The sequence below is a fragment of the Aquarana catesbeiana genome, linkage group LG08 (genome assembly GCF_042186555.1).
Source record: "Aquarana catesbeiana isolate 2022-GZ linkage group LG08, ASM4218655v1, whole genome shotgun sequence".
NCBI lineage: Eukaryota > Metazoa > Chordata > Amphibia > Anura > Ranidae > Aquarana > Aquarana catesbeiana.
This window is the reverse complement of record NC_133331.1, coordinates 76,917,616-76,944,922: the sequence shown is the minus strand read 5'-3', so window position 1 is coordinate 76,944,922 and position 27,307 is coordinate 76,917,616. Positions and strand designations below refer to the sequence as shown.

At 41.5% G+C, this 27,307-nt stretch overlaps 1 protein-coding gene across 1 annotated transcript in view; it reads right to left on the bottom strand.

Annotated features, from left to right (window-relative positions):
* LOC141105857 (alpha-2-macroglobulin-like protein 1) overlaps positions 1–27,307 on the bottom strand; it is a 295,295-nt gene that overhangs the window by 56,081 nt on the left and 211,907 nt on the right. The window contains exons 24-29 of the mRNA XM_073596002.1: positions 25,703–25,879; positions 14,433–14,508; positions 11,144–11,300; positions 7,898–7,972; positions 4,265–4,427; positions 772–953 (exon numbers count right to left, since the gene is read on the bottom strand). Of these exons, the coding sequence (XP_073452103.1) occupies positions 772–953; positions 4,265–4,427; positions 7,898–7,972; positions 11,144–11,300; positions 14,433–14,508; positions 25,703–25,879 (830 nt within the window). The remainder of the gene's footprint in view (positions 1–771; positions 954–4,264; positions 4,428–7,897; positions 7,973–11,143; positions 11,301–14,432; positions 14,509–25,702; positions 25,880–27,307) is intronic.

Here is a 27,307-nt window from a genome sequence, read left to right as displayed (position 1 = left end):
AATGGTCCACGAAATGACGTTTTTGCGGCGAAATTGGTCCCATAGGAATGAATGGCGAAATGTTCAAAACTAGAGTGGGAAGTGACAAAAGCTGACAACCCCATGATCAGCCAAAACATTATGACCACCCCATGATCAGCCAAAACATTATGACCGCCCCATGTAAAAAAAAAAATATTTTTGAAAAAAAAAAATAATTTTTGAAAAAAGTAAAAAAATAATTTTTGAAAAAAAAAAAATCATTTTTGAAAAAAAAAAAATATTTTTGAAAAAAAAAAATGTTTTTGAAAAAAAAATTACTTTAAAAAAAATAATAATTTCGAAAAAAAAATTATTTTTGAAAAAAAAAAAATTACCTTTGAAAAAAAAAATTACTTTTGAAAAAAAAAATCATTTTTGAAGAAAAAAAATTCATTTTTGAAAAAAAAAATTACTTTTGAAAAAAATGTTCAGCTCTTTCAGCGAATGATGGAACTTTTTTACTACTATTTATACTTTTTAAAATATTAAGCTTTTTAACACTTTTCACAGTTACTCAAGCCACTCCACCCCACCCAGTTACTCCGCCCACTCCAGTTGTAGAGGCAAGAACACTTTCACAATTTCCCCAGAAATTGTACCTTTTCTAGTTTTAGTTGGAAGCAAAGAAAAATTGTTAATTCAACAGTTTGCATGCCTGTGCTACACATTAAAAAAAAAAAATCCACTGTCCAGGCAATGAGTGTACGTAACAGTTAGCACAGAATATTACAGCAGTAAAAGGTATATAACCTGGGTTGAGTAGAATCCACCCTGGGGTCTCTGCTTTTTCATCATCCAGCTGACAATGCTTGATGCCTCCTCAATATCTTTATGGGAAGTGGTGTCATCTGATAGTATAGCGAGGAGAACATAGGCCGATATCGCCACACCTCCATGACCACTGCTATCTGATCCCCAGTATTTGGTTCCAGCTGAGAAAAACAAGCACGCAGCACACTCAAAAAGAAGAAATAAACCAAGAAACTTTGTGGTAGACATCATAAGGTCATCTAAGTAGGCCACATATCAAAAAAGGTTTCACTTATATTGTTTTAAAAAAATACAAACGTGCCAGAATTGCATTATTGTAATCACATGCATTGTTAGTCATGAAAGAAAAATGTATGATGCCATTGCTGGTTGCCTGGCGCTCATACTAATCCTCTTACTTCAAAACGTTAGAGTCACTGAACTGAAGTATGTCATTATGGATATTTATCTGACTTTCCTGATCTGCATAATTGTGCCAAGTCAGTGACAAAAAACTTACTGTGAATCAGGATAACAATCAGATGTACAGTGTTTTCTGGAGATTAATAATTTTATTTAGCTTTCACTTGCAGAGCACTAGACTGAGAGACCCAGGGATCATGGTATATGTAATCTCTTCAAAGGAAGGGTTAGTTCTTAGACTCTAGACAGAGGACATGCAATAACATGTGCAGTGCCATGCCACATGCCTCATGTTTAAACACAAACAGAAACTTCTGACACAGGAATTTGAAGATTTACTTTGGTAACCTGGTTTACTGGTTTACTGATGGTGGATCCCTTGCTTCCATTCTGAAGGGCATTACAAGTTCAACATCACTTTCTGACCAGAATCTGGAGGAATGGATCTTTGCCTCCCCTAATGGACTTTCAGCAGCTGTGATCATCGTCGACCCCTCTCCAACATAGGTTATCAGTCTCCAAGATGTTGTCGAAGTCAGTAACAAGAAGGCTATATGTCACATGTTTTGGGGCTGTCCAGTACTACACACATTCTGAAGCAGGTGGGGACCTATCTTTCAAGTTAATGGATGTCAATATGGGGAGTGACCAATAGCCTTCCTTCTACATCTCGCCCCACTCTCAACAAAATGTCATAAGCATTCCCTGTTGATAAACCTGCTAAATGTAGCCAAGGCGTGTGTCCCCCTTTACTGAAAAAAATCCAATCAGCCTCTGGTTGTGTAAGATTGAGACTGCCTTTATGGAATAAATTGTAGCTTCGGCAAATGGGAAGGAGGAAGTGTTAAAAAAAAATCTGGTTCTGCTGATTTGATCTTACATTTTCTCCTGGGTACCATGCGCTGATGTCCTTGGCTGATCACTAGTGTCTTCAGGGCTCTGATACTAAACATCTACCTCTGCTATGTGGTGGTACTGGGTCAAAGGCTTCCACCAGGGGCTTCTGACCCCTCCCTGCTTTTTTCCACTTCTTTGCCCTCTCTTGTACACCCCTCCCCCCAAGAAGAGTCTTGAATTCTATCTTGCCTCTTCCCTAATGGCTAATGGGATAGCTAGCTACATTTGATAAGCATTATACTCATTGCTGTGTATTTTCACCCCTACTTGGTCAGTTTCCACATTTCTTTTGGTCCAAATTATTGTTGTGAAATTGGCAACTTTGCTGTGTCTACGCACCTATGCTGTATGTTCTTTCTATTGTTGGAACATTTTATTTCTGCCTTTTTGTTAAGTACTTACTTTTTATAAAATCCTAAAGAATTTGAAATAATTTTTTTTTATTGAAAGCAACTTCTATTTAAAAATAAAATATAGATTCCCTAGTGAAGTAAACAATTACCTTTCCTGCTGTCAATGTTACCAAACTCCAATGTGTTGCAAAGAGAAGCTTGGTCTAAGATCTTTAGTACACTATCCACAACACCTGTAGGTGTTTAGGACGATGGCCCACGGTTATACACTGTTGGTGCTTCCACTGCTGTCCCCCATGCGTCACCACTATGTACTGTAGGGACATGGGCTCTGTGGTTTGCTCCAACAGGGCCTAACAGAAGTGTCAAATGCACTTCTCTTTTCAACAGAGCAGGGTTTGGTAGCAGGATAGGTAGGTGTTTGCCTTGCAAGGAACTCTCTATTTCATCTTTTTGAAGGCCAGATCTGAGCACCACAAACCACATATGCTATTTAATTTATTTTTAATATTCAAAGCAAACACACCCATTCATCAATGTCCCCATGCTTTTTTTTTGTTGAGAAATCGATTTGAAAAACACTACCTACCCTCCCCCCACTTCTCTTTTTCGATTGTCCATTTTCAAGTTGAATTCCCTTGGAATGAAAGCCACTTTCCTACTTTGCTACTAATCTATCCCCTTTCCTTTCCTTTTAGGGATCTATTATTCTTGGTTTTGAGTAATCATCCCAGATACTCTATGACCCCCCACCCCCCATCTTTTGTAAAAATTGTGCATCAATTGCATGCACATGAAACACCTGCTCATCGCATTCTAGGTATAACTTGCATACAAACCATGCGATACTTCAGATGCTATATCGTACTGTCTAATTACCCTGTCATGCCTAATTGCACGGTATGGAACACTGTTATCATTAACTTTGTTGACTCCAAGGCAAATAGACTCTCTACATTTACAGTATGTAATGAAACCCTTTAAGAATGTAAATACACCCCCTAGCATTTCTGGCCATGGCCATCTTAAATGAGGGCAGATGATTCATGTATCATTCACTTCCTGAAATCCATCTGCCCTTAGCTCAGGCACACAGACAGGAGGGTATGTTTAGCTGAGAAAGCCCCTCCTCCTTTCCTCCTGAAGACTCCTGTAATGTATGACATAATTTGCCTAGGCATGGAAACCAGGAAGTAACCGAAAAATGTAAGAAAAAAAAAAAAAAGGTCTAAAACAAGTACATGTTATACTCTTCTATCTCTGTACTAATGCTAGCAGCATAAGGATAAAAAATAGCCAATGTTGATTGAGAGAGTAAAGTTCCACTTTAAAGGGTCATTAAACTGGCATTTTGGTCTTTCACTAGAGAGTTTTAAAAGCTCATGTCTTAAGCTGGCCATACACCATACAACTTTCTTATTCAATTTTCTTTAGATTTACCTTCAAGTATGTAGTGCAAGGGCCTGCCTGATTGCATACAAATTGAAAATGTTTAGGTTTGACCTCCTATTATATGGTTTTGGTAAATCCAATGGAAAGTTCTACAAGAAAATTGTTGAATGTATGGCCACCCTTACATTACTAAGGGAATCCAGAGGTGAAATCTCTGCTCTTAAGGTTCCAGATCTGCATAGTTTTTACTGAAAAACCCCTAGGTTGTCAAACACAACCAGGAGCTGCACGGGAGATTTTATTGCAGGAATCCCTAGGAATCAAGGAGTCCATCGTATGACATGATCCACTAGGTCACACCTATAACTGGAACAGGACCTTAGTATGAACTTACTCTTTAAGATTACAAATATAACTTATGGGATTACCTGTTTTTTCAGCACTTTTTTCTAGGCTCTCCAGCATCAGTTTTCGCAGGTCCCCATCTCCCGATAAGGTAAAGGCATAGGCCATCAGAGCCTGGGTGTACGTACAGTTTACCATTTCAACTGAATCCTTTAAACATTTCAGTGCTTTATCTACCAGCATGTTCTGTAAATAAATCACAGTATGAGGGCCCATTCACACCTATGTACTGCAGAAACGCATGTTAAGCCACACATTTGAACCTGTATTACCAAGAAAAATATCAGCACATGCCTTTATAAATGATGTGGTGTGGTTCATTGTAGAGGTTGACCGATCTAGCGGCCGATATTTGGCGTTTTTTCCTTGTCAAAAGAAGTTTATTGAGTATACAATGTTATAAAGATACATAAATATACATAAAGTAAGTTTACAAGGATCTATAAAGTAAGCTCATTGTTTTACAGTAGGGTTTATATAGGTAAATATCATGAAATTTCAAATATTAAACATTGGGTTCACGTAAACCTAAATTAAAGATATATATCATTTCCTTAGTTACTTTTGTAGGTATTTAAATGATTTATACCTACTATACATATTGTTTACAAGTAGAGTGTATATAGGTCAAATAAGTTCTGGTAATGAGCTTTAATCGTAAGGTGGAGAAAAGGAAAGAGAAAGAAGAAAAAGGGTTGAAAGGTAGAGGTATGGTCCACAAGGTTGTCCCGCTCATCAGTTTATTATTCTTTTTAGTTCTCTTTGAAGCCTTAGAATGGGTGTCTCTGTAAGTCATTTAATCTGTTACCATGGCAACAGGACAGAGTCATTGAAATTTGACAGGAACTGTTGTTTTATCCAAGGATGCCAAAGTTTTTCAAATTTTGGAATTTGATTTTGATCGATGGCTACCATCTTAGCATGGGACATTGTATTATTCATTCTGTGAATTGTTTCTGCTAGTACCAATGTAGGAGATTTCCATGCCTTGGCCACTGTTTGTTTTGCAGCCGTTATTAGTATTTGGCGTTTTTTAATTAATCGGCATCGGCCGATTGCGCTGATAAAAAAGGCTGATTATAACTTCAGCGCAACTTGCAAATGACTTCTGTAATAGAAGTCAATGCAAGTTGCCTGAAGTCTTCTGTGGAGCGACTTGTTTGTCCTCTCTGGGCAGCCTGCCAAGTCTGATAAAAGAACCAAGAAGAGATGCAATGGGGTTGATTTACTAAACCTGGAGAGTGCAAAATCTGGTGCAGCTCTGCATAGAAACCAATCAGCTTCCAGGTTTGATTGCCAAAGCTTAATTGAACAAGCTGAAGTTAAAAGCTGATTGGCTACCATGCACAGCTGCACCATATTGTGAGTGCTCCAGTTTTAGTAAATCAACCCCAATGTTTCTACTTATCAATGAACTAAACTGTGTGTTGGAGGTCTCAGTTTAACCATTTAAAGACTAAATCTTTTCTGACACTTGTTGCTTACAAGTAAAAATCCTGTATTTTCTGCTAGAAAATCACTTAGAACCCCCAAAAATTATATAAGGGCAGCACAGTGGTGTAGTGGGTAGCACTTTTGCCTAGCAGTAAGAAGGGTCGCTGGTTTGAATCCCAACCACGACACTACCTGCCTGGAGTTTGCATGTTCTCCCTGTGCCTGCGTGGGCTTCCTCCGGGTACTCTGGTTTCCTCCCACACTCCAAAGACATGCTGATAGGTTAATTGGATCCTGTCTAAATTGTCCCTAGTATGTATGAATGTGAGTTAGGGACCTTAGATTGTAAGCTCCTTGAGGGTAGGGACTGATGTGAATGTACAATGTATATGTAAAGCGCTGCGTAAATTGACGGCGCTATATAAATAACTGAAATAAAATAAAATATAGATTTTTTTTTAGCAGAGACCCTAGGGAATAAAATAGCGGTTGTTGCAATATTTTATGTCACACGCTATTTGCGCAGCGGTCTTTCAAATGCTATTTTTTTGGAAAAAATACACTAATGAATTTAAAAAAAACTAAAAAACAGTAAAGTTAGGCCATTTTTTTTCGTCCAAAAGTCTTGATTACCTGTTTTTGTGTATTTAATATTTAAGATATAGTTTTTTCTTTTTTAATCTAAATTATACATACAAGTGAACTGATTGAAGGTTTGTTTTGTTTAATAAATGTTTAAATGTAAGAAATTTTCTGTATCACTTATTAAGGTTGTTGTCACACTGAAGCGGGCAGGCGTTGACGGTAAAACGCTGCTAGTTTTAGCGGCGCTTTACCATCATTTTAGTGGCGCTATTCAGCTGCTAGCGGGGCGCTTATAACCCAGCTAGTGGCCGATGAAATGCGCCCATGAAGCGCTGCTGCCGAATCACTTTGCAGGCGCTTCGGCAGCGGTGCGCATTCATTTCAATGGGCAGGAGTGGTGGAGCAGTGGTATACACCACTCCAAAGATGCTGCTTGCAGGACTTTTTTTTTTTAACATCCTGCCAGCGCATCGCCTAGTGTGAAAGCATTCAGGCTTTCACACTGAGACTGCAGGGGAGCCATTTTGCAGGCGCTATTTTGAGGCCAAAAGCGCCTGGAGAATGCTCCAGTGTTAAAAAGGGTCTAACTGTTAGATTTTATGAGATGAAGGGAAAAAAAAAAAAAAAATCGGCCTAACATATCGGCCCAAAAAAATCGGCATCATATATCGGCCATCAGACGCCGCGATTTCTAAATATCGGCATCGGCCAGAGAGAAACCCATACCGGTCGACCTCTAGTTCATTGTTAATGGCACCCCAACACACTCTACAGTAGTGTGCACAATGCAATGCAGCACAATCCTCCTGTGACATAATTATGATGTACAGCAAATATACAGGTGTATTTAGTAACACAAAGCAACTGAGCCTAAATAAAAAACATCAATTTATTTTTTATCCCAGTGACATCCTGTCAAACTCTGACATGCTCGGTGTCACCAAGTCGGAATGTGGAGGGAGAATCTCACTCATGTACAGATATTCCAACCCTTCTCCACAATAAGAAAAATAGCAGGAAATGAAAAGAAATCTCTCCACACACAACAATGTAAACCTGGCTGAGATTCTAAAACTATCCTCTGCTATACACTGAATTTGGCTGGAGTTAGACTTTAAACATATATTAGTCTACAATATCTTTGAAGTGTATCTTAAGCAAAACATTTAGGGGTCTAGTTTAAAGAAAAAAATTGCAATGCTATTCATCCTGTGAAACTGCATGCATGTTTTTTTTTTAGAATAGAATTTATACCTAAGCGCACACTGTCCAATGCCGTGAACTCCATCGTCAATGATGACACCTTGTCCCTAGCTTCTTCCATGTGCTGGTCTTTGGTCATCTTCCATGGCCAGCATGGGATGACATAACACCAGCATATATGCAGGCGTTCAGTCAGCCCGGAACACAGGCACTGTTCTGGAGTGTATACTGAACTGTACATGAAAGGCTCAGCATACACTTTAAAGAAGCCTACAAGCAGGCAGGTAGGCTTATTTTATTAAAGAAGAGACATTGCATATCTTTGCAATGTTTTTTGTTTAAAGTTAGACTTTAGTTCTGCTATAATAATGTGATCACTGGATAACAAACTCATTAATAGCAACAAAGAAATGGCTCTCCACAATAGAACTCACACTGAACACTTTCCTATGTTCCAGAAGGGTTATTGTTATGTACGCTGTAAGTGTCACTTCATCCTCACCCCCTTTCTGAAAAGACAAAGAAAACAAAATGTAAACACTTAAATGTAGTTACTGATAATACAACAGCTTATAAAACATTCAACAAAAAGGAACTCCACTGTCTATCTTGCCCAGCCAAAGTGGTTCCTTTAGTTGCCTTGTAATATGTCTGCTTTGATGAATCCCAATTCCAGTTTCCCCCTTTCCACCTTACTGCACCCTGCCTACACCTAAATATTAATAAATCTAAGTATGCACACCTTAATGTTAGAACATATGAATGCCACTGTATATGGTCTTACACGGTGAGCCCAAGCTGCATGAAGACACTAGCCCAAGTGTTTGTTCATAACCCCCCCTAGAGTGGGGCAGTTATCAGAGTCCGAAAAGTATTGCACTTTGATTTTTTTTTTTTTTAACACAGTAAAGGGTGGATTTTGGAGTTTGGCTTTGAATATACTACATTTTGCTACTGCATGTCCATGAGAGCTTTAAATCATATCTGTTAGTCAACATTTTTGTCTTATTACAATATGCAGAAAGAATATAATGTTTCAAAAATAGTATTTTTTATTATGTAGCGCTCACCCCTGGAGGGGCTGTTGAGATTATGCCCAGATCCCCCAGCTAGTACAGAAGCCACCTGTCACAAACACAGTCTCACGCATACCAACAATAATGGCTCAGACTAGGTGATGTTTTTTTATTTTTATTTCTGAAGAACTTGAACAGGAGAGGGGTTTAGGTTCACAGGATATGTCAAAACAATAATAGCATTCAATGGGGGGCAAGCTTCTTAATAAAAAATAATAACAGGAGCAGGCACACACTACATTCATTTATCAGATCACAATATCCCAAGAGCTGTCGGCCACCCAGCATCCAAAGGTAGTACTAGTTCCCCAGTGTGGGAGACAAAAGATCCTGCTCCAGACCAGGACTTTAGGACCTTGCCCTGTAGCAAAAATCCACTGGTAATCTTCTCCAGGCCCTCAGCTCCAGCTGAGACCCAGACTGCAATTCCTCCCAAGGGCAGCAACCACATGAGAACTGGAATCCTCTCTGAAGAGTAAACAACACTTTGGAAAGGCCTCCCGAACATTTATCACCTCCCAAGCCACCTTCTGGATGCCTCCTTCCAGGGGTTGGTTGGGGCACAATAAATATTCATACTGGTCATTTGACTCTCCTTGCCCTATATTCTGTAAGCTTCCTGCAGAAGCAGGTGGAAGGAATCAAACACCCAGTTTAGGAGACCCTGACCAGACAAAAACAGTAGATCATTACTCCACTGATTACAGTAAAGCCAAAAACAAAATTTAGCCCACCAGCCTAACTGGAAGAGGGTTCTACATCTATCTAAAACTATCTATGCCTAGACTTGAGAAAAGTATGCAGTGGGTCCAATATCATCAGTCTATTAAAGGAAGGATCCAGGCTCCTATCTCCCAGTCACCACCCATTGGTACAGCTGTTGCATACAGCAAGAGCAGTGTGTTTTCAGACAGTGTTCTGCTCCTGACTAGACTGTTCTTTCAGTGAGTGGGGAGGGGTCAGTAGAACCCATAGAAAACAACCTCAGCCTAAAAACTGCAGATACTTCAAATCCCCGGAAAAAAAAAAGAAAGTATTAACTGAGCCATTCGGCCCAGGACATCTCTGAGCCAGCAGCTTAGCCTAGGTTGCAAACTCTGAATGATGCCTGAATATAGATGGGGCCTATCTTCCAGACAGAAAAGCTGACAAAGGCATTGTCAGGAAGAGAGATAATACCTGATGCCCATAAGTGTTATACTTACACATTAGCGTGCATGAACCTAATATGAAAATAACTACATCTGACGCTGTCTGTTTTGCGAGCAACTCAATCCAAAACCTGTTTTTTCCTTTTATTCTACTATACAGAGTTCAGTACCCTATTACCATACTAAGAACTTTACTACTGGTGCTACCAACCTCTATGGTAACCACCTATTCCTATGGAGCCACTAAAATAGCACTAGAGCCAAGCAACTAATATTTTTAGAGTTGAGCAGAGGTAGCCTATATAGCGCTCTCATGACAGGTTTTTAAAGACAGATAAGAATAGCAGGTTGCAATCTGAGTGTAGTATATTAACATATTTATTGTGGTGAAAAGACAAATGGCAATTCAAATTATGATGGTTAAAGTCAGGCTCATCACATAGCAAGGGCTTCCAATGCACCATCTCACAACAGAGAACCTCAGACCAAAAAAACTGGATGGATACACCTGCAGGACCAAGAGAACACACTGGGGGGCACCAAACTAAGTGCAGCATTAAATGTACTGAGAAACATTAGTAAATAGGAAGAAGAAATGGTACTTTTTGTATGTAATCCATGAGCGGTCAGCTCATACATCTGGGATAGGGAGCCTCTTCCTACAACTTACAGTCTGGAAAGTCCGGACGTCAGCTTAGACGAGGAAGTGGAAACCAACAAGATGGGGGGGAGGGCTTCTTGTGGGATGTAGATCAGACTGGAAGAGATGTCATTGGGATGTCAGGGAGCAGAGCTATGCATTTTAAGGCCGCCCAAGCCTCTTTCACAACTGTCAGATGTATGAGCCAACAGCTCATGGATTACATACAAAACGCACAATTTCTTCTTCCCTTGTGAATTGCTAATTTACTAGTGTTTCCCAGTACATTTAACGCTGCACTTAGTTTGATACCCCCCAGTGTGTTCCCTTTGTTCTGCAGGTACAGTATATCCATCCAGTTTTTCTATCCTGGTCTGAGGTTCCCTGTTGGTGTTAGTGGAAGCCCTTACTATGTGATGAGCCTGACTTTAACTGCCACAATGTGAGTTGCTATTTATCTTTTCACCACAATAAATCTGTTAATGCGCTACACTCAGATTGTGCCCTGCTGTTCTTCTTATCTGTTTGCCTAGAGGTACTTCAGTCTCTTCAGAATTGCTGCATCTGGAGCATTGAGATCAGTGGAAAGTCACCCTTAACGCTCCAATTGGACTCTATGAAACTTTTGCTGTTCTGCATAGACATTTATGTACACACAACACTTATTGCGCCATATACCCCATTACTAATGTATTTCTTTAAAGACAACAGAATATTCGGATGAATATTGCAGTTTTTGAATGAACTAAAAAAAATTATAGGGTAATTTATCAGTGCTTAGCGTTATAAAAAGAAGTGTATATATGTGTTTACCATTAAGTAATCCTGAAAAATGGATCCAACTATTTTAAAGCAGCCATTGCTCCTTTGCAGCTGGCTCAGCCATCTCACAGCATCATCAATATGCTTCTCCTGGATGTAGATGAGCTCTTGAGCATGAACAAATGACTTCAATGTGTAGGCAGTGAGCCTGCAAAATGTGATAGCGGGATACCAGGTTAAAGGTTCATACACACAAGTGCCAACAGCAAGTACTAGATATGCAAGCTTAACAAGTGCTCCATAAGTACCTTTTCCGGCATTATTACCGCTTTTATAAAGGGACTTAGATGTTTTTAAGGTAATGGTCTTGTGTAAATACAAAACAGATGTGTACTGTTTGCAAAACTTTTTGGTTTTTGCACTAACAGTTTCTTTTTTCCAGACAAGCATTCAAAAGACCCACCTCTTCATCTGGTCCAAGCAAACCTAAGTCTTTGTGTGTCGGTAATAGACATGTGCATTCGTTTTCGTCCGAATTTCAGGTATTTTCGTTATCATTTTAACAAATGATAATGAAAGTGCAGAATCCGAAAAAGGAAAGATCCGACATAAACAAATGCTTTATTTTAGTTTTCGTTGTGACAACAGTTCTATATAGATAGGAGATTCAACATGATGCTGACAATAACAATCTGTGTCCATCGAACCTGTGGTTGAATGTGCCTAACCTTAACTCTATTAGTCCAAGATTATTCGACATAGAGAGAAAAGATTCGACATAGAGAGAAAAGATCGCTGCTGGAATTGGGTGTGGGAAGTAAAATAAAAATAATGATAATGATGAATGTTATTGGCCGATTGTAATCAAAGAGGAGGAGCAGTAAAATAGCTAGAACTAAGTACACACGTACAGCCTACTTTCACTTACGATTTGCTAGCAGAGAGAGACACACACACTGAATCATTTCAGAAGACAGTCAATCTTAGCTGGTCCGTTTGTCAGAGAACCTGAATTATTTAGCAATTAAGCATAAGCACAGCAGCAGAACAATAGTGAAGCAAGCTACAGTACAACTTAACTTTTTCATAATAATCTGCTGCTATTGTGTTAGTGTTGTGAACTTGATAGTGATACTAGTGTTGCTAGTGTTGTTATAGCCTCAGAGGCTGCCCGTGTTGTAGGGGGGGGGGGATTTATTATTATAGATTGAGATTCTATATACCCTATCTTGTTACCTGTCTGATCAGTGATCACTATCATCAGTCCATTTTCTGTTTGAACTATATACATTCAACATGAATGACGAAGATTCGACAAAGCAGAAAAACATTCGACAGACACCATAAGCCTTCAATGACAGATCTTACCTTAATCGATCTTACCTTAATTGACCTTAATTATTTAGGATTTTCGGACAAATGCAATTTTTAACGAAAAACGAACTAAATAAAAACGAATTTCGGGAGTAACGAAATACATTTTTTTTTCGGACGAAAACGAAATTCCCAAACAAAATATTTCAGTGTGCACATATCTAGTTGGTAATGAAAAATTCTCACAACCATTTTCATAGCTCCCACAATCAGGTTAAAACTTCATTATGTCGTAAAATGGTTATAGAGCATAAACATTATTTACCTTAATTTGCATTGCTTGCATTAAGGTGAAAAAAGTTTAGGCATCAGTGTCCTTCCTCACTCCCCTTTTACGTACCTGAGGCCTCATTCGTTCCAGTGCTGTGCACCTCTGCGGCTCTTCTCTCCCCCTATCTCCTGGTCTCAAAGGCTTTGCTGAGGCAGCAGGAGCCAGTAGCTCCCACTGCTGTCAATCAAAGACAGTGATGTGGGGGTGGGGCCGAGTCCTGCTGTCTCTATCTACAGATGGGAGTTCGGGAGTGAGCCTACATGAGAGTCCCCACAGAAAGCGGATTTCTATGGGGGCTAGGGATGAGCCGAACACCCTCCTGTTCGGTTTGCACCAGAACATGCGAACAGGCAAAAAATTCGTTTGAACACGCGAACACCGCTAAAGTCTATGGGACTCAAACATGAATAATCAAAAGTGCTAATTTTAAAGGCTTATATGCAAGTTATTGTCATAAAAAGTGTTTGGGGACCTGGGTCCTGCCCCAGGGGACATGGATCAATGCAAAAAAAAGTTTTAAAAAGGGCTGTTTTTTCAGGAGCAGTGATTTTAATAATGCTTACATTTTTTTAATGCTCAATTTTTTTTTAAATTTTGGCGTGGGGTTCCCCTTAAAATCCATACCAGACCTGAAGGGCCTGGTATGGAATTTAGGGGGACCCCCACGCCATTTTTTTTTAAATTTTGGTTCGGGGGTTCCCATGGCTTTTTATCAATGAACTCTTAGGTGTATTGTCGGACTGACAATTCATTAATAGCCGTGGGTAGTTTTAAATGACTTTTTTTCCTTTGAAATGTCATTTTGCTGTCAGACTGTTCTAAACACAGGAAACATGCGCCCCTTTACAGGCATACTATAGACACCCCCCAGGTATGAAATTTAAAGGAATATTACACTTTTATTGTTTCACTTTAAGCATTATTAAAATCACTGCTCCCAAAAAAACTGCCGTTTTTAAAACTTTTTTTGCATCGATCCATGTCCCCTGGGGCAGGACCCTGGTCCCCAAACACTTTTTATGACAATACCATGCAAATAAGTCTTTAAAATTAGCACTTTTGATTTCTCCCATAGACTTTTAAAGGGTGTTCCACGCTTTCGAATTTGCCGCGAACACCCTAAATTGTTCGCTGTTCGGCAAACTGGCGAACAGCTGATGTTCGAGTCGAACATGAGTTCGACTCGAACTCGAAGCTCATCCCTAAAGGGGGCACACGCGGGAGAGATGTAGCCAGAAGCTCCGGCGGGGGACCTGCACAGAGCACGTAAGTATAAACCTGTTTGTTATTTTTAAAAAAAAGCATTTACAATCCCTTTATAGTCACCCTGTCACCTCAGGTTCACTTTTAACCAACAGTCCAACTGTACACATGTATATATTTACAATTCCAGTGAGCTGTATATTGAAATTCCACTGCTTCTCAGTTCTCCCACTGCAATTACTCTACACTTTTGAGTGTGTTGAATACTTAGACCCTCCCATTGGCTGAACGTCACTACAGGACATACGAGTTGGAGAGGGCAGCAAGTATTCAACTTCGAATGCTTGGAGCAGCTAGGGACCATAGAAACATGGCTTTTCAATACACAAGCTCCCGGAAAGGTAAGTATATAAACATTTCTTTTACAGGTAACCCGTCCAGTAAAAGTGATCTTGTGGTGGCAGGGTCACTTTACCAGAAGTTCATACGCACCATGTACTGGGCTGGTAGCCATGGAAGACGCTGTAAGAACCGTTCACACTTTTAAACAGCAGCTGTCTCTGGTAACCTATAAAAGAATGATAATTGATACATTAGCTAACAAAATGGATGAACTGGGGTTGCTGATGTACGAGCAGGATTTTGACTTAGTGGGAATATCAAAAACTTGGTTTCACAGCTCACATGAGTGGGTGGCAACTATCCAAGGTTATTCCTTGTATCAGAGGGACAGGGAGGGTAGGAGAGGGGGAGTGATGCGCCTATACATCAAGACTGATATATGCGGGATGACATTGCAAATGGGGCAAGGGAGCAGGTGGAGTCCCTGTGGGTGGAGCTTCAAAGTAAAGGAACAAATGGGAACTCAGTATTAGGGTATGTTACAGGCCCCCTAACCTGAAGGATGAGGAGGAGTTGGATCTCCCATCACAGTTAGAAATGGCAGCAAAGCAGGGCAATGTTATCAAAATAGGGGACTTTAACTATCCAGATATTGACTGGGCAGAAGGAACAGCTCACTCATCAAAGGCTTGTCATTTCCTAAATGTCCTACAGGACAACTTCACATGCCAGTTGATAGATGCCTCGACTAGAAATATATTGCTAGAACGCAGACGTGGAAATGTGGGACAACTTGGGAACCAGTGATCATAGCATAATCACATTCAACATAACTCATAGGAAAACGAAGCACAAGGGTAGTACAAGAACACTGGATTTCAAAAGAGCCAACTTTTCTGTGCACTACAAGATATTAAATGGGACCAAATCCTAGAAACATTGAACACTGAGAAAAAATGGGAGTACTTTAGAAACATATTAAATAAAGTTATTATCCAGTGTAGTCAGTTACAGACATCCAACTTACAAATGACTCATACTTACAGAGAGAGATAACAGGAAGTGAGAGGAAATCTACCCCTATCTACCCCTATGAAGGTAAATTCACTCCTGAAGAGTTATCATAGGAAAAAGGTGCCTAAACTGAAGATTTAGCACCAATCTTTGTTTCCATGACAACCCAAAATTTTCAAAATTAAATTGCCATAGGGACAGAAAGTGAGGTGAAATCTTCTGAATAGGCGCACAGACATCAAAACAAATGTTGCAGGGGTGTCAAGCCTTCCCTAAATATTTTTTTTGTCAGGAGTTACACTTAAAAAACTTATATAGCACCCTCTACATAGGTAGGTGCTAGAGGTAAGATTTTTTGGTGAGTGCAGGTAAATTTAGGCAGGCCTAGCTGGAAGCTAGGTCTGTTTCTTTTGATCTGTGTAGGCTGAGAGTCGCTCAGAGTAGCAGCTATGACTCACAGACAGCATCACTCCAATGTCACCTCCCTTTTCCTTCTAGAGGATTCTAGAAGAGAGGCAGGGAAGAGAAGTGGAGCTGTCTGGGGTGTCTCAAGGAGCACTGATCAATCCCCAACTAGGGGGCAGGCCTCCTTGAAATACCTGGAGTCAGCCCAGCTGGGGAGGAGTTGTCAGGTGGAAGAACTGAGGATGGAGTACCAGGCTGTCAGGGCCTTTGAGGGAGCTCCCCAGTCTGGAGGGGGGTTGACCTTGGGCCTGGGACTTGGGTGAAGGACGAATCCCTTCAAGAGCTCATGAGGGCTGGTGAGTGACATGTGCTATCGGGAGAGCTGGGGAGAGGACGAAGAGGAAACAGTCAGAGCTGGGTGTGGAGCCAGTGAGGATTGCAATGTCATGGGCAGTGAGGTCGGGCAGCTGCAGCCAGGAGGGCTGGCAGGGCCTTAAGAGGACTTACTGGGAGCACTAGTCCACCATAGGACAGCTAGCTCTATTTCCAATTCTTGCTACATTAAAGCGACCCGCAGTCCCTGCCTGCAAAAGGCAGTTGCTGAGGCCTGACTGAGTCAGAGTTGGGCCTAACCATGTGCTAGCTGTGCCTGGAGTGAAGTGTTGTGCAGGATAGTGAGGGTAACAGTCTGCAAGCAAGAGATGTGCTGGAAGAGACTGGAGTAGCCAATTGTATATAGTTGTCCCAACTGATTGATATATAATCAACCAATTGCTTGTTCTACTGGGCATCCCATAAATTCCTATCCCCTGTTCATTGTCTCAAAAGCGCCTGGCAAGTGAATGCTGGGCTGGGCAGGGGGACAGGTGGGCCACAACTTTCAGCAGCCCCTACGGGGGGTACCGCTACATTTGGGGCCTCATCCGAGATCACCTGATCACGTGTGACTGCCAGCCATTGCCCCTAGCAACCAAGGAAGCAAGCCGGGGAACTGTGTTGTTCAACCAGTATTGAGGAATTGAACCCTGGGGGTGTTAAAATAGTGAGCGCCATTGCCCATAGCAACCAGCGGGAGCAAACCATTGCTACCCACTTACCCAGCTGCAACAACTAGCGAGGGGGTGGTCACTTATACTAATCCTGCAATTCAGTGACTTTTCACCATGTACTGTCACCCGTGGCAACCACGGCGGGCGATCCTGCTAATGGATTGCAAATATGTCCAGTGTTTTGCTAATCCTGGACATTCTTCACTTAAAAAAAAAACAAAAAAAACTGTAAAAATAAAATAAAACAAAATAAATAAAATTTAAAGCTCCCCCATCACCCTGTGCTCACACACAGCGGCAAACGCACACGTTGGTCCCGCACGCATATGTAAACAGTGATTGCAACACACGTGAGGTATCACCGTGATTGCCAAAGCAAGAGCAAGAATTCTAGCACCAGACCTTCTCTGTAACTCTAAACTGGTAACCTGCAAAAGCTTTTAAAGCGTCACACATGGATAATTTAAAGTACCGTCGTTTGTTGCCATTCCATGAGCGCACACAACTTTAAAAGTGTGACATGTTAGGTCACACAATCACGATGCCCGGCGCACACGAAAAAAAAGAGAAAAACCTCTGGTCTCATTGCCAGCTCCCCGGTTCTGACATTTTTTAACTAACTAAAGGGGTGGGGCCAACCGATGGCAATCGTGTGACTCTGCCCCTTAGTTATGTAAGAAATGTTAGACAGACCGGCGGGAGCCTTCGACGAGAACGGAGGTATTTTTTTTTCTTTTTTTGGGTCTGGCAGGTGTCGTATTTGACGATGGATCTATACCGGGGGGACATTTTTTCTTTTTTAATAAAGGAATTGTCAAAAACTTGTGTACTGTAGTGTGTTTTACTTTCACTTTTTTGGTGGGTACGTAGAGGTACTATGTACGCCATACTCATTCACATGAGGGTGGGATCTGTGGCTTCCAGATTACGATAAGCCCCCCACTCACAGACTCCCACAACCACTGCCCAGGGTTGTGGAGAAGAGGCTCTTGTCCCCAGCAACATGGGGACAAGGTACTTTGGGGTGGGGGCAGAGCCAGAGGTCAGCTTCCCAACCCATTCCTTAACGACCAGCTATTCTTTACACAGAATTCCAATCAGTCAATCATTTTTTGACCTATGCGAATTCAAATAGTTTTGAAAATTTGGAATTCGTTAGAAAACGAATATACGAAATGAAATTAAACGAATTTCAACAAAATTCGTTATTATTTCATTCAGAGATTCAGATACATTCAAATCTCTGAAAAAAAAATAAAATCTGTCAGAATTTATATTCGGACCAAAACAAATTGCACATGTCTATTTGTAAGCGCGATACCACAAGGCTCTGTTCTGGGACTATATCTGTTTAATTTATCTATAAATGGTAAAGAATTTGATATAAATAGTTCAATCTCAGGGTTTGCTGATGATACGAAGCTAAGCAGGGCAATATCTTCACTGCAGGGTAAAGAAACCTTACAAGAAGGCCTCAATAAAATAAGGGGGTGGGCAAATACAAGATGGCAAATAATGTTTAATGTTGAAAAATGTAAAGTATTGCAAAATTATGAGCATAAGTTACACACTAGAGGGAGAATCTTTCAGAGAATGTAAGGAAGGAAAAAGATCTGGGGGTCCTAGTAGATGACAGACTCGGCATGCAATGCCAAGCAGCAGCAAGCAAAGCTAGCCAAATATTAGAATGTATAAAGGGGATTTTCTCAAGAGATAAAACTATAATCCTGCCACTTTATAAAACTCTGTTTTGGCAAGATCTGGAGTATGCCATCCAGTTCTGGTAACTAATCCTCAGGAAGGATGTGCTGGAAATGGAGAGCTTCCAGAGAAGGGCAAATAAGGGGACTGGAGGACCTCAATTATGAGGAACGCCTACAAACATTAAACTTATTCTCTCTGAAGAAGAGACACTTGAAAGGAGAAATTATAGTGATATACAAATATCTTAATAGTGATTCTAGCATAGGGAGTAAGCTATTCAGTCTCAGGGAGTGTAAGAAGATACGTGGCCACTTAAAGAGGAACTGCAGTCTGCTTACATAATTTGTAATAAAAACACCTTTGCCGTACTGAAGCTTCCCTCCAACCACTTTGCATATTATTTTATATATACTGCGATTCTTTACTTGCCACAAATATACTGCAGAAATCTCCCTCCACTGAGTCTGGCTGCATCCATTTTATTGGTGGGCAGCTGAAGCTGCTGCCTGTTCACTTCCAGCATTTACACAGAGGCACATCTCCATCTCTGCAGCCCTGTAGCTCTCATTGGCCCTCTTATGACTCATCCCCCCCTCCCTTCATGGCAAACTCTCACGAGAGTGAGAGAGCGAGCTGTGCATGATGTCATAAGCCTAGGCTTTTTACCAGACAAGATGCAGGAAGTGGGCTGTATAAGATATATACTGTCAGAAAAATAAATGTTTTACTATCCAAAGTTAGCACAACAAGGTCAGAGATTTAATAGATGGAAAGTTGAAAAAATGACTGAAGGTCAGCTTTAATAAAATTGGAGAAGCAGTTGAACCTTAAACTGTACAGGGGGATGTGAAACTCCCTTCCACAATCGGTGGTGTCAGCGGGAAGTATAGATAGTTTCAAAATGCTCTTAGATAGGCATGTTAGTAAACACAGTATACAGGGACATGGGGAATGGTATTTGATATAAACTCACACACAGGTTGAACTGAATGGACCGGAGTCAACCTTACTAACAATGTATGTAACAGACTTAAGCAGATTCTTTTTATGTTTCTAGTGCCTTATGTAACACATAAAAGATAAATACTGAGACACTAGTCTATCCATCAATGATTTTATTCACAAGACCACCTTTGTTCTACCTAAAAATAAACCCAGGCAGGTATGCAAAAACATATTAGTCCATTTATGTATTGAATCAACATTATTAAATGTTTATTAAATATTAGTGTCTGAATATATCTTAGACTAGAAGAGGAAAGGGTCAGCATTCTCAGCCAATTAGGGTTCATAACTGCAGAAAAAACAATTAAGTGCTTTCAGTGATATTTTTCTTTTAATTTGCACACACGCTCAGATTTTCAGGACAAGCTTTTAGGATGCATGCAAAAGGCAACCCACATTTAAAGGATGTACAATCCTCTATTCATTCACAGGGTAAGGTTCACAAATATAAACAGCCCGACGCATTTCAGCCATATAAGACTTTAGTCGTAGCCTTACACGGCTGAAACGCATCAGCACTGTTTTTATCTGTAAACCTTACCCTGTGAATGAATAAAAAGGATTAATACAGCCTGTGGACGTGTGCTGGCCTTTGCATGCAGTCTATTGTGAAGGTTTACAGGAGCCTCAGCAGGTTGAGCATGGTGAGGCCCCGCTTCTGGGAAGCTTTCAGGGTGTACCCCCTTCTTCTAAGTTCTAAGCAGTACTGATGTACAAAAAAATAGCGAAGTGTGAAGTAGGAAAAACATGTAAAGTAATAAAACAAAAAACAACAACATACACAGCAAAGGTAGTTAAACTAGTATAGTTGGTGAAATATGGAAAAGAGAGTGAGGGCAATGGAATGGAAGGGGAGGCAGAGTCACAGAGGTGAGAGTGGTCATAAAACAGTTGGATAGTGATTTAGAGCAGTGGTTCTCAACCCTGCCCTCAAGTACCCCTAACAGGCCATGTTTTGGGAATTTCTCTTAGCTAAAATAGCTATCCAAGCCATTGACTCTGATTTAAAGCACCTGTGCAAGATAAAGGAAAACCTGCAAACATGGCCTGTTGGAGGTACTTGAGGAAAGAGTTGAGAACCACTGATTTAGAGAACTAAGGCCCACATTTAGTCCATTATCATATGTGTCAAATAGAATTATCATTCTTGGTTCAAAAGTTTTGATTTCTTGGGAATTTTTAAAGTTCCCTTTAAAGTGGTTCTAAAGCCTAAACATTTTTTACCTCAATGCATGCCTTGCTGTAAGGTAAAAAATGTTAAGGCATCCAGTCTGGCCCCTAACCCCCCTTCCCTTATACTTACCTGACCCTTCATTCCAGCGCTGTGCACATTTGCCATTGGCCCCCAGTGCTTTCAAACAAAACCAGTGACGAGGGAGCGGGGCCAAGTCCTCCTGTCTGTGTCAATGGATGCAGCAGCAGTGCTTGGGATCGTTTACGCATGAGTGCGCTCATGGGAAGTGCCCATGGGGGCACTGGACAGAGAGGAGTAGCCCGGAGCACATGTGGGGGATCAGAGAAAAAGAGGTTCAGGGCCACTCTGTGCAATTCCATTGCACAAAGCAGGTAAGTATAGAGATGTTTGTTGTAAAAATAAATTAAAATAATAAATCTTCCTTTAGAACCACTTTAAGAAATAAAGCATTGGGGTTATCCATACAGTGGTCTGATTCTGAGAAATGATATCTCACTGGTGTGCATTAATCATCTTTCTTATGTTCTTGTATGGTATGTGTGTGAATTCATTATTTTTTGCAATTTCTGTCCTGTTTTGCAAAGATGAAAAACTGCCATTTCTCTCATTATGTCACTTTCACCCCCCTTCCTGCCCAGGCCAATTTTTAGCTTTCAGTGCTGTCACAATTGCATGGTCATGCAACACTGTACCCATATGAATTTTTTTTCACACAAATAGAGCTTTCTTTTGGTGATATTCAATTACTGTTTTTTTTTTGCTAAATAAAAGAAAAGAATTTTGAAAAAAAACCCACATTTTTCTTAATTTCTATTATAAAATGTTGCAAATAATCGTTCTTCATAAATTGAGGCCAAAATGTATTCTGCTACAACAAGCTTCTGCTTGGTTAAAATAACCCAATTCAGTGTGTATTATTTAGTCTTTAGGAAAGTTAGAGAGTCCATAAAATTATGGTATATACACCGATCAGCCATACCATTATGACCACCCACTTAATATTGAGTATGGCCCTCTTCTGCTAAAACAGCTCTGACCCATTGAGGCATGGACACCAAAGTAACATCCACATGAATGGCAGGACCCAAGGAGAACATTGCCCAAAGTATTACACTGCCTCTGCCGACTTCCCTTATACCGCATCCTGGTGCCATCCCTTCCCCAGGTAAGTGATGCACACGCACCCGGTCTTCCACATGATATAAAAGAAAATGTGATTCCTCAAACCAGGCCACCTTCTTTCATTGCTCCGTAGTCCAGTTCTTATGTTCATGTGACCATTGTAGAAGCTTTTGGCTGTGGACATGGGTCACCATGGGCTTCACAGCCCCATAAACAACAAACTGTAATGTCCATTTTTTTCTGCTTTCACCACATCAACTTCGTGGACAACATGTTCACTTGCTGCCTAATATATCCCACCAATTTTCAGATGCAAGTGTAACAAGATATTCCCTTTAACTGTCAGTGGTCATAATGTTATGGATGATCGGTGTTTATCTGATAATCAATCAATTTTGATGTACCGATGGCCTATCTCATTTCTCGAGGCCTGAAATTGCCAGGAAAGTATATAATATCTCACATTTTTATAAATATTTTATTATATGTTTTCATGTGACAACACTGAAGAAATGACACTTTGCTACAATGTAAAGTAGGGAGTGTACAGCTTGTATAACAGTGTAAATTTGCTGTCCCCTGAAAATAACTCAACACACAGCTATTAATGTCTAAACCATTGGCAACAAAAGTGAGTACACCCCAAAGTGAAATGTCCAAATTGGGCCCAATTATCCATTTTCCCTCCCCGGTGTCATGTGACTCGTTAGTGTTACAAGGTCTCAGGTGTGAATGAGGTGCAGGTGTGTTAAATTTGGTGTCATTGCTCTCGCTCTCTTATACTGGTCACTGGAAGTTCAACATGGCACCTCATGGCAAAGAACTCTGAGGATCTGAAAAAAAGAATGGTTGCTCTACATAAGGATGGCATAGGCTATAGGAAGATTGCCAAGACCCTGAAACTGAGCTGCAGCACAGTGGCCAATACCATTCAGCGGTTTAACAGGACAGATTCCTTCTAGAACAGGCCTTGCCATGGTCAACTAAAGAAGTAAGTGCACGTGCTCAGCATCATATCCAGAGGTTGTCTTTGGGAAATAGATGTATGAGTGCTGCCAGCATTGGTGCAGAGGTTGAAGGGGTGGGTGGTCAGCCTGTCAGTGCTCAGACCATACGGGGCACACTGCATCAAATTGGTCTGCATGGCTGTCATCCCAGAAGGAAGCTTCTTCTAAAGACGATGCGCAAGAAAGCCTGCAAACAGTTTCCTGAAGACAAGCAGACAAAGAACTTGGATTACTGGAACCATGTCCTGTGGTTTGATGAGACCAAGATAAAAACTTATTTAGTTCAGATGGTTTCAAGCGTGTGTGGTGGCAACCAGGGGAGGAGTGGAAAGACAAGTGCGTCTTTCCTACAGTCAAGCATGGTGGTGGGAATGTCATGGTCTGGGGCTGCATGAGTGCTGCTGGCACTGGGGAGCTACAGTTCACTGAGGGAACCATGAATGCCAACATGTACTGTGACATACTGAAGCAGAGCATAATCCTCACCCTTTGGAGACTGGGCTGCAGGGCAGTATTCCAACATGATAACGACCCCAAACACACCTACAAGATGACCACTGCCTTGCTCAAGAAGCAGACAGTAAAGGTGATGGACTGGCCAAGCATGTCTCCAGGCCTAAACCCTATTGAGCATCTGTGGGGCATCCTCAAAATGGAAGGTGGAAGAGCGCAAGGTCTCTAACATCCACCAGCTCTGTGATGTCAGCATGGAGGAGTGGAAGAGGACTCCAGTGGCAAACTGTAAAGCTCTGGTGAACTCCATGCCCAAGGTGGTTAAGGCAGTGCTGGAAATCATTGGCGGCCACACAAGATATTGACACTTTAGGCCCAATTTGGATATTTTCACTTAGGGGTGTACTCACTTTTGTTGCCAGCGGTTTAGACAATAATGGCTGTGTGTTGAGTTATTTTGAGGGGACAGCAAATTTACACTGTTATCCAAGCTGTACACTCACTACTTTACATGTAGTAAAGTGTCATTTCTTCAGTGTTGTTACATGAAAAGATATGATAAAATATTTACAAAAATGCGAGGGGTGTACTCACTTTTGTGAGATACTGTAGATATCCCCCAAATGACCCCTTTTTGGAAAGTAGACAGCCTAAGGTATTTAGTAAGAGGCACAGCAAGTTTTTTGAAGTTGTAATTTATTTTATTTTTTCTACATACTATCGCCACAATACAGTGACATCATAGGACTGGTGTGGCGGTGATCACAGAGATCAACACAATAGTACACACTGAACGGCATGTTTGGAAGCCATCCACTGTGTACTATTGTCCTATGATCTCCTGCGATTGGTCACAGCGATCACATGGTACCAGCAGCAGGCCCAGTACACTGATCTACACTGCAGTGCGGCCCATGGTGCACGTGCAAGGCACGTTCTGGGGAGGCGATCACCCAGAATGAGAGAGCTTAACAGACAGTGAAAGAAAAATGGTGTGGCTGTGGGTACAGGAGTATCTTGCAGGTGGTGTGGCTATTTGAACTGACTGTGATCTTTCCACTGTGATCTGCACTGTGTGGGAATGGGAGCATGTGAGACAGAAATTAAAACAGGATTTTTGGCAAGCTCCAGGGGGGGGTTAAAGAATTTTTTCTTTTTATTATTTGCATCACAAAGTACTTGTATTCGAGACCTGGTTATCCTGCTACACAAGAGTTTTTATATATATGGTGAAAGCCACATTATGTAAATATCCTGCTTTTAGAAAAAAATATGCTCTATTTCACAAAGTGTTTTCGGGCCTTTTGGCTCCCTTTGACCCTCCTCATTATAATGTTAATGGTTTTACTATCTATGGAAAACTGTTTCTGCATCTTTAAAGCCCCTTTTACCCTCTGTGGACATTCAAGTTCCTTGTGCACAGCAAAGTTCCCTTGGAGCAGGGGTGTCACATTCAACTTCGTTGCAGGATGCATCAGCAATATGGTTGCCCTGAAAGGGTTGGTTGTTTCTGTAACATTATAAAATGTTTCTACTCTTTATCATATTAAATAATCGCCTCTGCATTCAATTATTATTGGTTTTCAGTAAGAACCTAAAGTGGTTATAAATGCAGATGGTTTTTTATCCTAATGCAAAAACTTCTGTGTGCAGCAGCTCCCCTCTGTGTTCTGTCTGAGTGGTGGTAAATGAAGTTTCTTGTGGATGATACCAGCAGTGTGCAACCTTCCATTTCAGTTGGCATAAAATTGTATTATTCTCATAATAATAATAGGCAGATGTCCAGAGCACCCTCCCCCCCCCCAACCCTTACGTCAGATATCAAGAGACCCTCCCCCACCATTAGAAGTGGAGTCTCCCGGCCTCCCTTACGTTACAGTGCACCTCCCTTATCTTGTGCTACTACCGGGAATAAGCTGTAGGCATAGCTGGGAAGCAAAAAGTGCAGGGTCTGGAGAAGACCAAAAGAGTGCTGGAGTCATCTGCTGGAGTCTGCTGTATGGTGAGAGCAGGGTAGGCAGAGACCAGGGCCTTCAGCAGCTGCACAGAGAGGGACAGGATCTCTAGGAGTTCTGCCCCCCTCTCTGCTGCTGACTGCTAAGATGGGGTGGGGGTCATAGAAGAGCCTGTTTGCGGCTGCGCAGAGAGGCACAAAATCTGGCTGAAGAGTTTGGCCCTCTTTTCTGCTGCCGACTGCTGATACAAGGTGGTGGCAGAGAGGAGGGGGGTGCCGCAGCTGTAGGAGAGGTGCGAGAGCCACATAAAATGGCCTAGAGTGCTGGATTCAGGCCGTGGGTCTTCTGTTCGACAGTGTCTTAGAGTGTTCTGTAGTAAACTCTCTGCACTCTTTTCTCAGCCCTGTTCAGAAAATACTGAGCGCAATTCAGGAACAATATACTGCAGAAACAAACTTGTATATATATGTATATATATATTAAACCTTGGAATGCTGTTATGGTAACTTACCTTTAGTTATGTGGGCGAGAGCTTCAGATTTGATCTTAGGTGTCAGTTGATTAGTAGCTTCTAGATACTTTACTATATGGATATTTGGTAAAAATTTCACCAAATTACGCTCACCACTCCCTTCTGAACGGGAAATATCCTCCCCCAGGTAAGCAATGGCACTGCCCATCAAATCTCCTAAAAAGAACAGGCTTCATGTAAAATACAGAATAATAATAATAAAAACATGTGTCAAGTGATAACGATAATACTTTATTGGGGGTTCATATAACAAATGAGGGATGTCCCCTTCACGCCCCCCCCCCCTTGGTGCTGGGGGCTGCAGTTGGGCAGCTGTGGGTGGCTGTGTTGGCTCTCTCATCCACTGCAGTTACAGGAGCATTTCTCGGTATCTGTGTGTACATGTTCACTCATCCCCTGCCCCCTCCCCCCCATGTTGTCACCAGTGATATCTGCGTAGAGTGGCTCTGTGTACCTTCCCGCTCACTCTGTTTTCCCTTCCCGGCGATGCAGAGCGGAACCTTTATAGAGAAAGAGGAAAGAAAGAAAGGAGCTGGGGACAGGAGGAAGAACTTGTTGGGCAGGTGCTGTGGATCATGGGGGTTCTTCAGGGAGCACTGAACCCTGTTTGTGAATAGAGGCTACTGGACTTTAATTCCCATGGACCACTGCACCAGGAGGAGGAGGGTTTCACTGTTTTCCTGGACAATTTGTTCAATATCGAGGTCAGTCTAGAGAGGAGAGCATAGGGTGCAGACCTACTGTTGGGTCTGTACTCCACATCCAAGGATCCAGAGCCAAGAAGAGGAGCTGAGCAGACCCATTGCTGAGCCTGTTCAACTTCTGTGTCTACCAAAGCTGCCCCAGAAGACTAAACTTTGGGGAAGAGAGTTGCTGTGCCACCAGGATCAGAGCTGAAAGAGTGCATCTCTGTGTGAGGATCTGGGACCTGACTTCTGGAACCTGCTGATTGCGAAGTGGCTGGGACCATGCCACTCTCCTGCCAGGAGTGGGGAGCTGAACTACACATCTTAAGCCCTTGCCATATACATTAAACGCCGTAAGGACCGCTCATACCCAGTTGCCCATTCACACTCATCACCAACACTTTTAAAGTGACAGTGCATCACCTAAAGAAGGGCCCAACCAAAAGCTGGCAAATGTTAACTATTAGGCACAAGGTACTGTTCACCATCTTCAGGGTACCCTATGTACTAGGAAAGCATACTCTTACTCGCTGCTGGGGTTGCATGCATAGCATGCATGGACCCTTTTTCTTCTTAGTTGATGCAGATCTAGATACTCTAGTTGCACCTGTTGTAGTTCAATTTAGCTTTGCTATAGTCTTTTGAGTGCCAGTTAGCGAATCATTGACAGTTTATATCTTCTAGTGAACTTAAGTCTGTATTATTGTCAGTTTATTGATTTGAGTCTAGAGGCATTGTAGGGTATTGGGTGGGATAAACCCCTCAGCCCTGGGTGGTTTGTCAGCAACCATCATTCTGATTGTGCAAATGTGCCCAGTCATTTTAGGATGGGTGCTGTCTTTTGTTAAGGGCTCCACCCTCCCTAGGAGACTGTCCACATGGAGAAGCAGGTGCATAG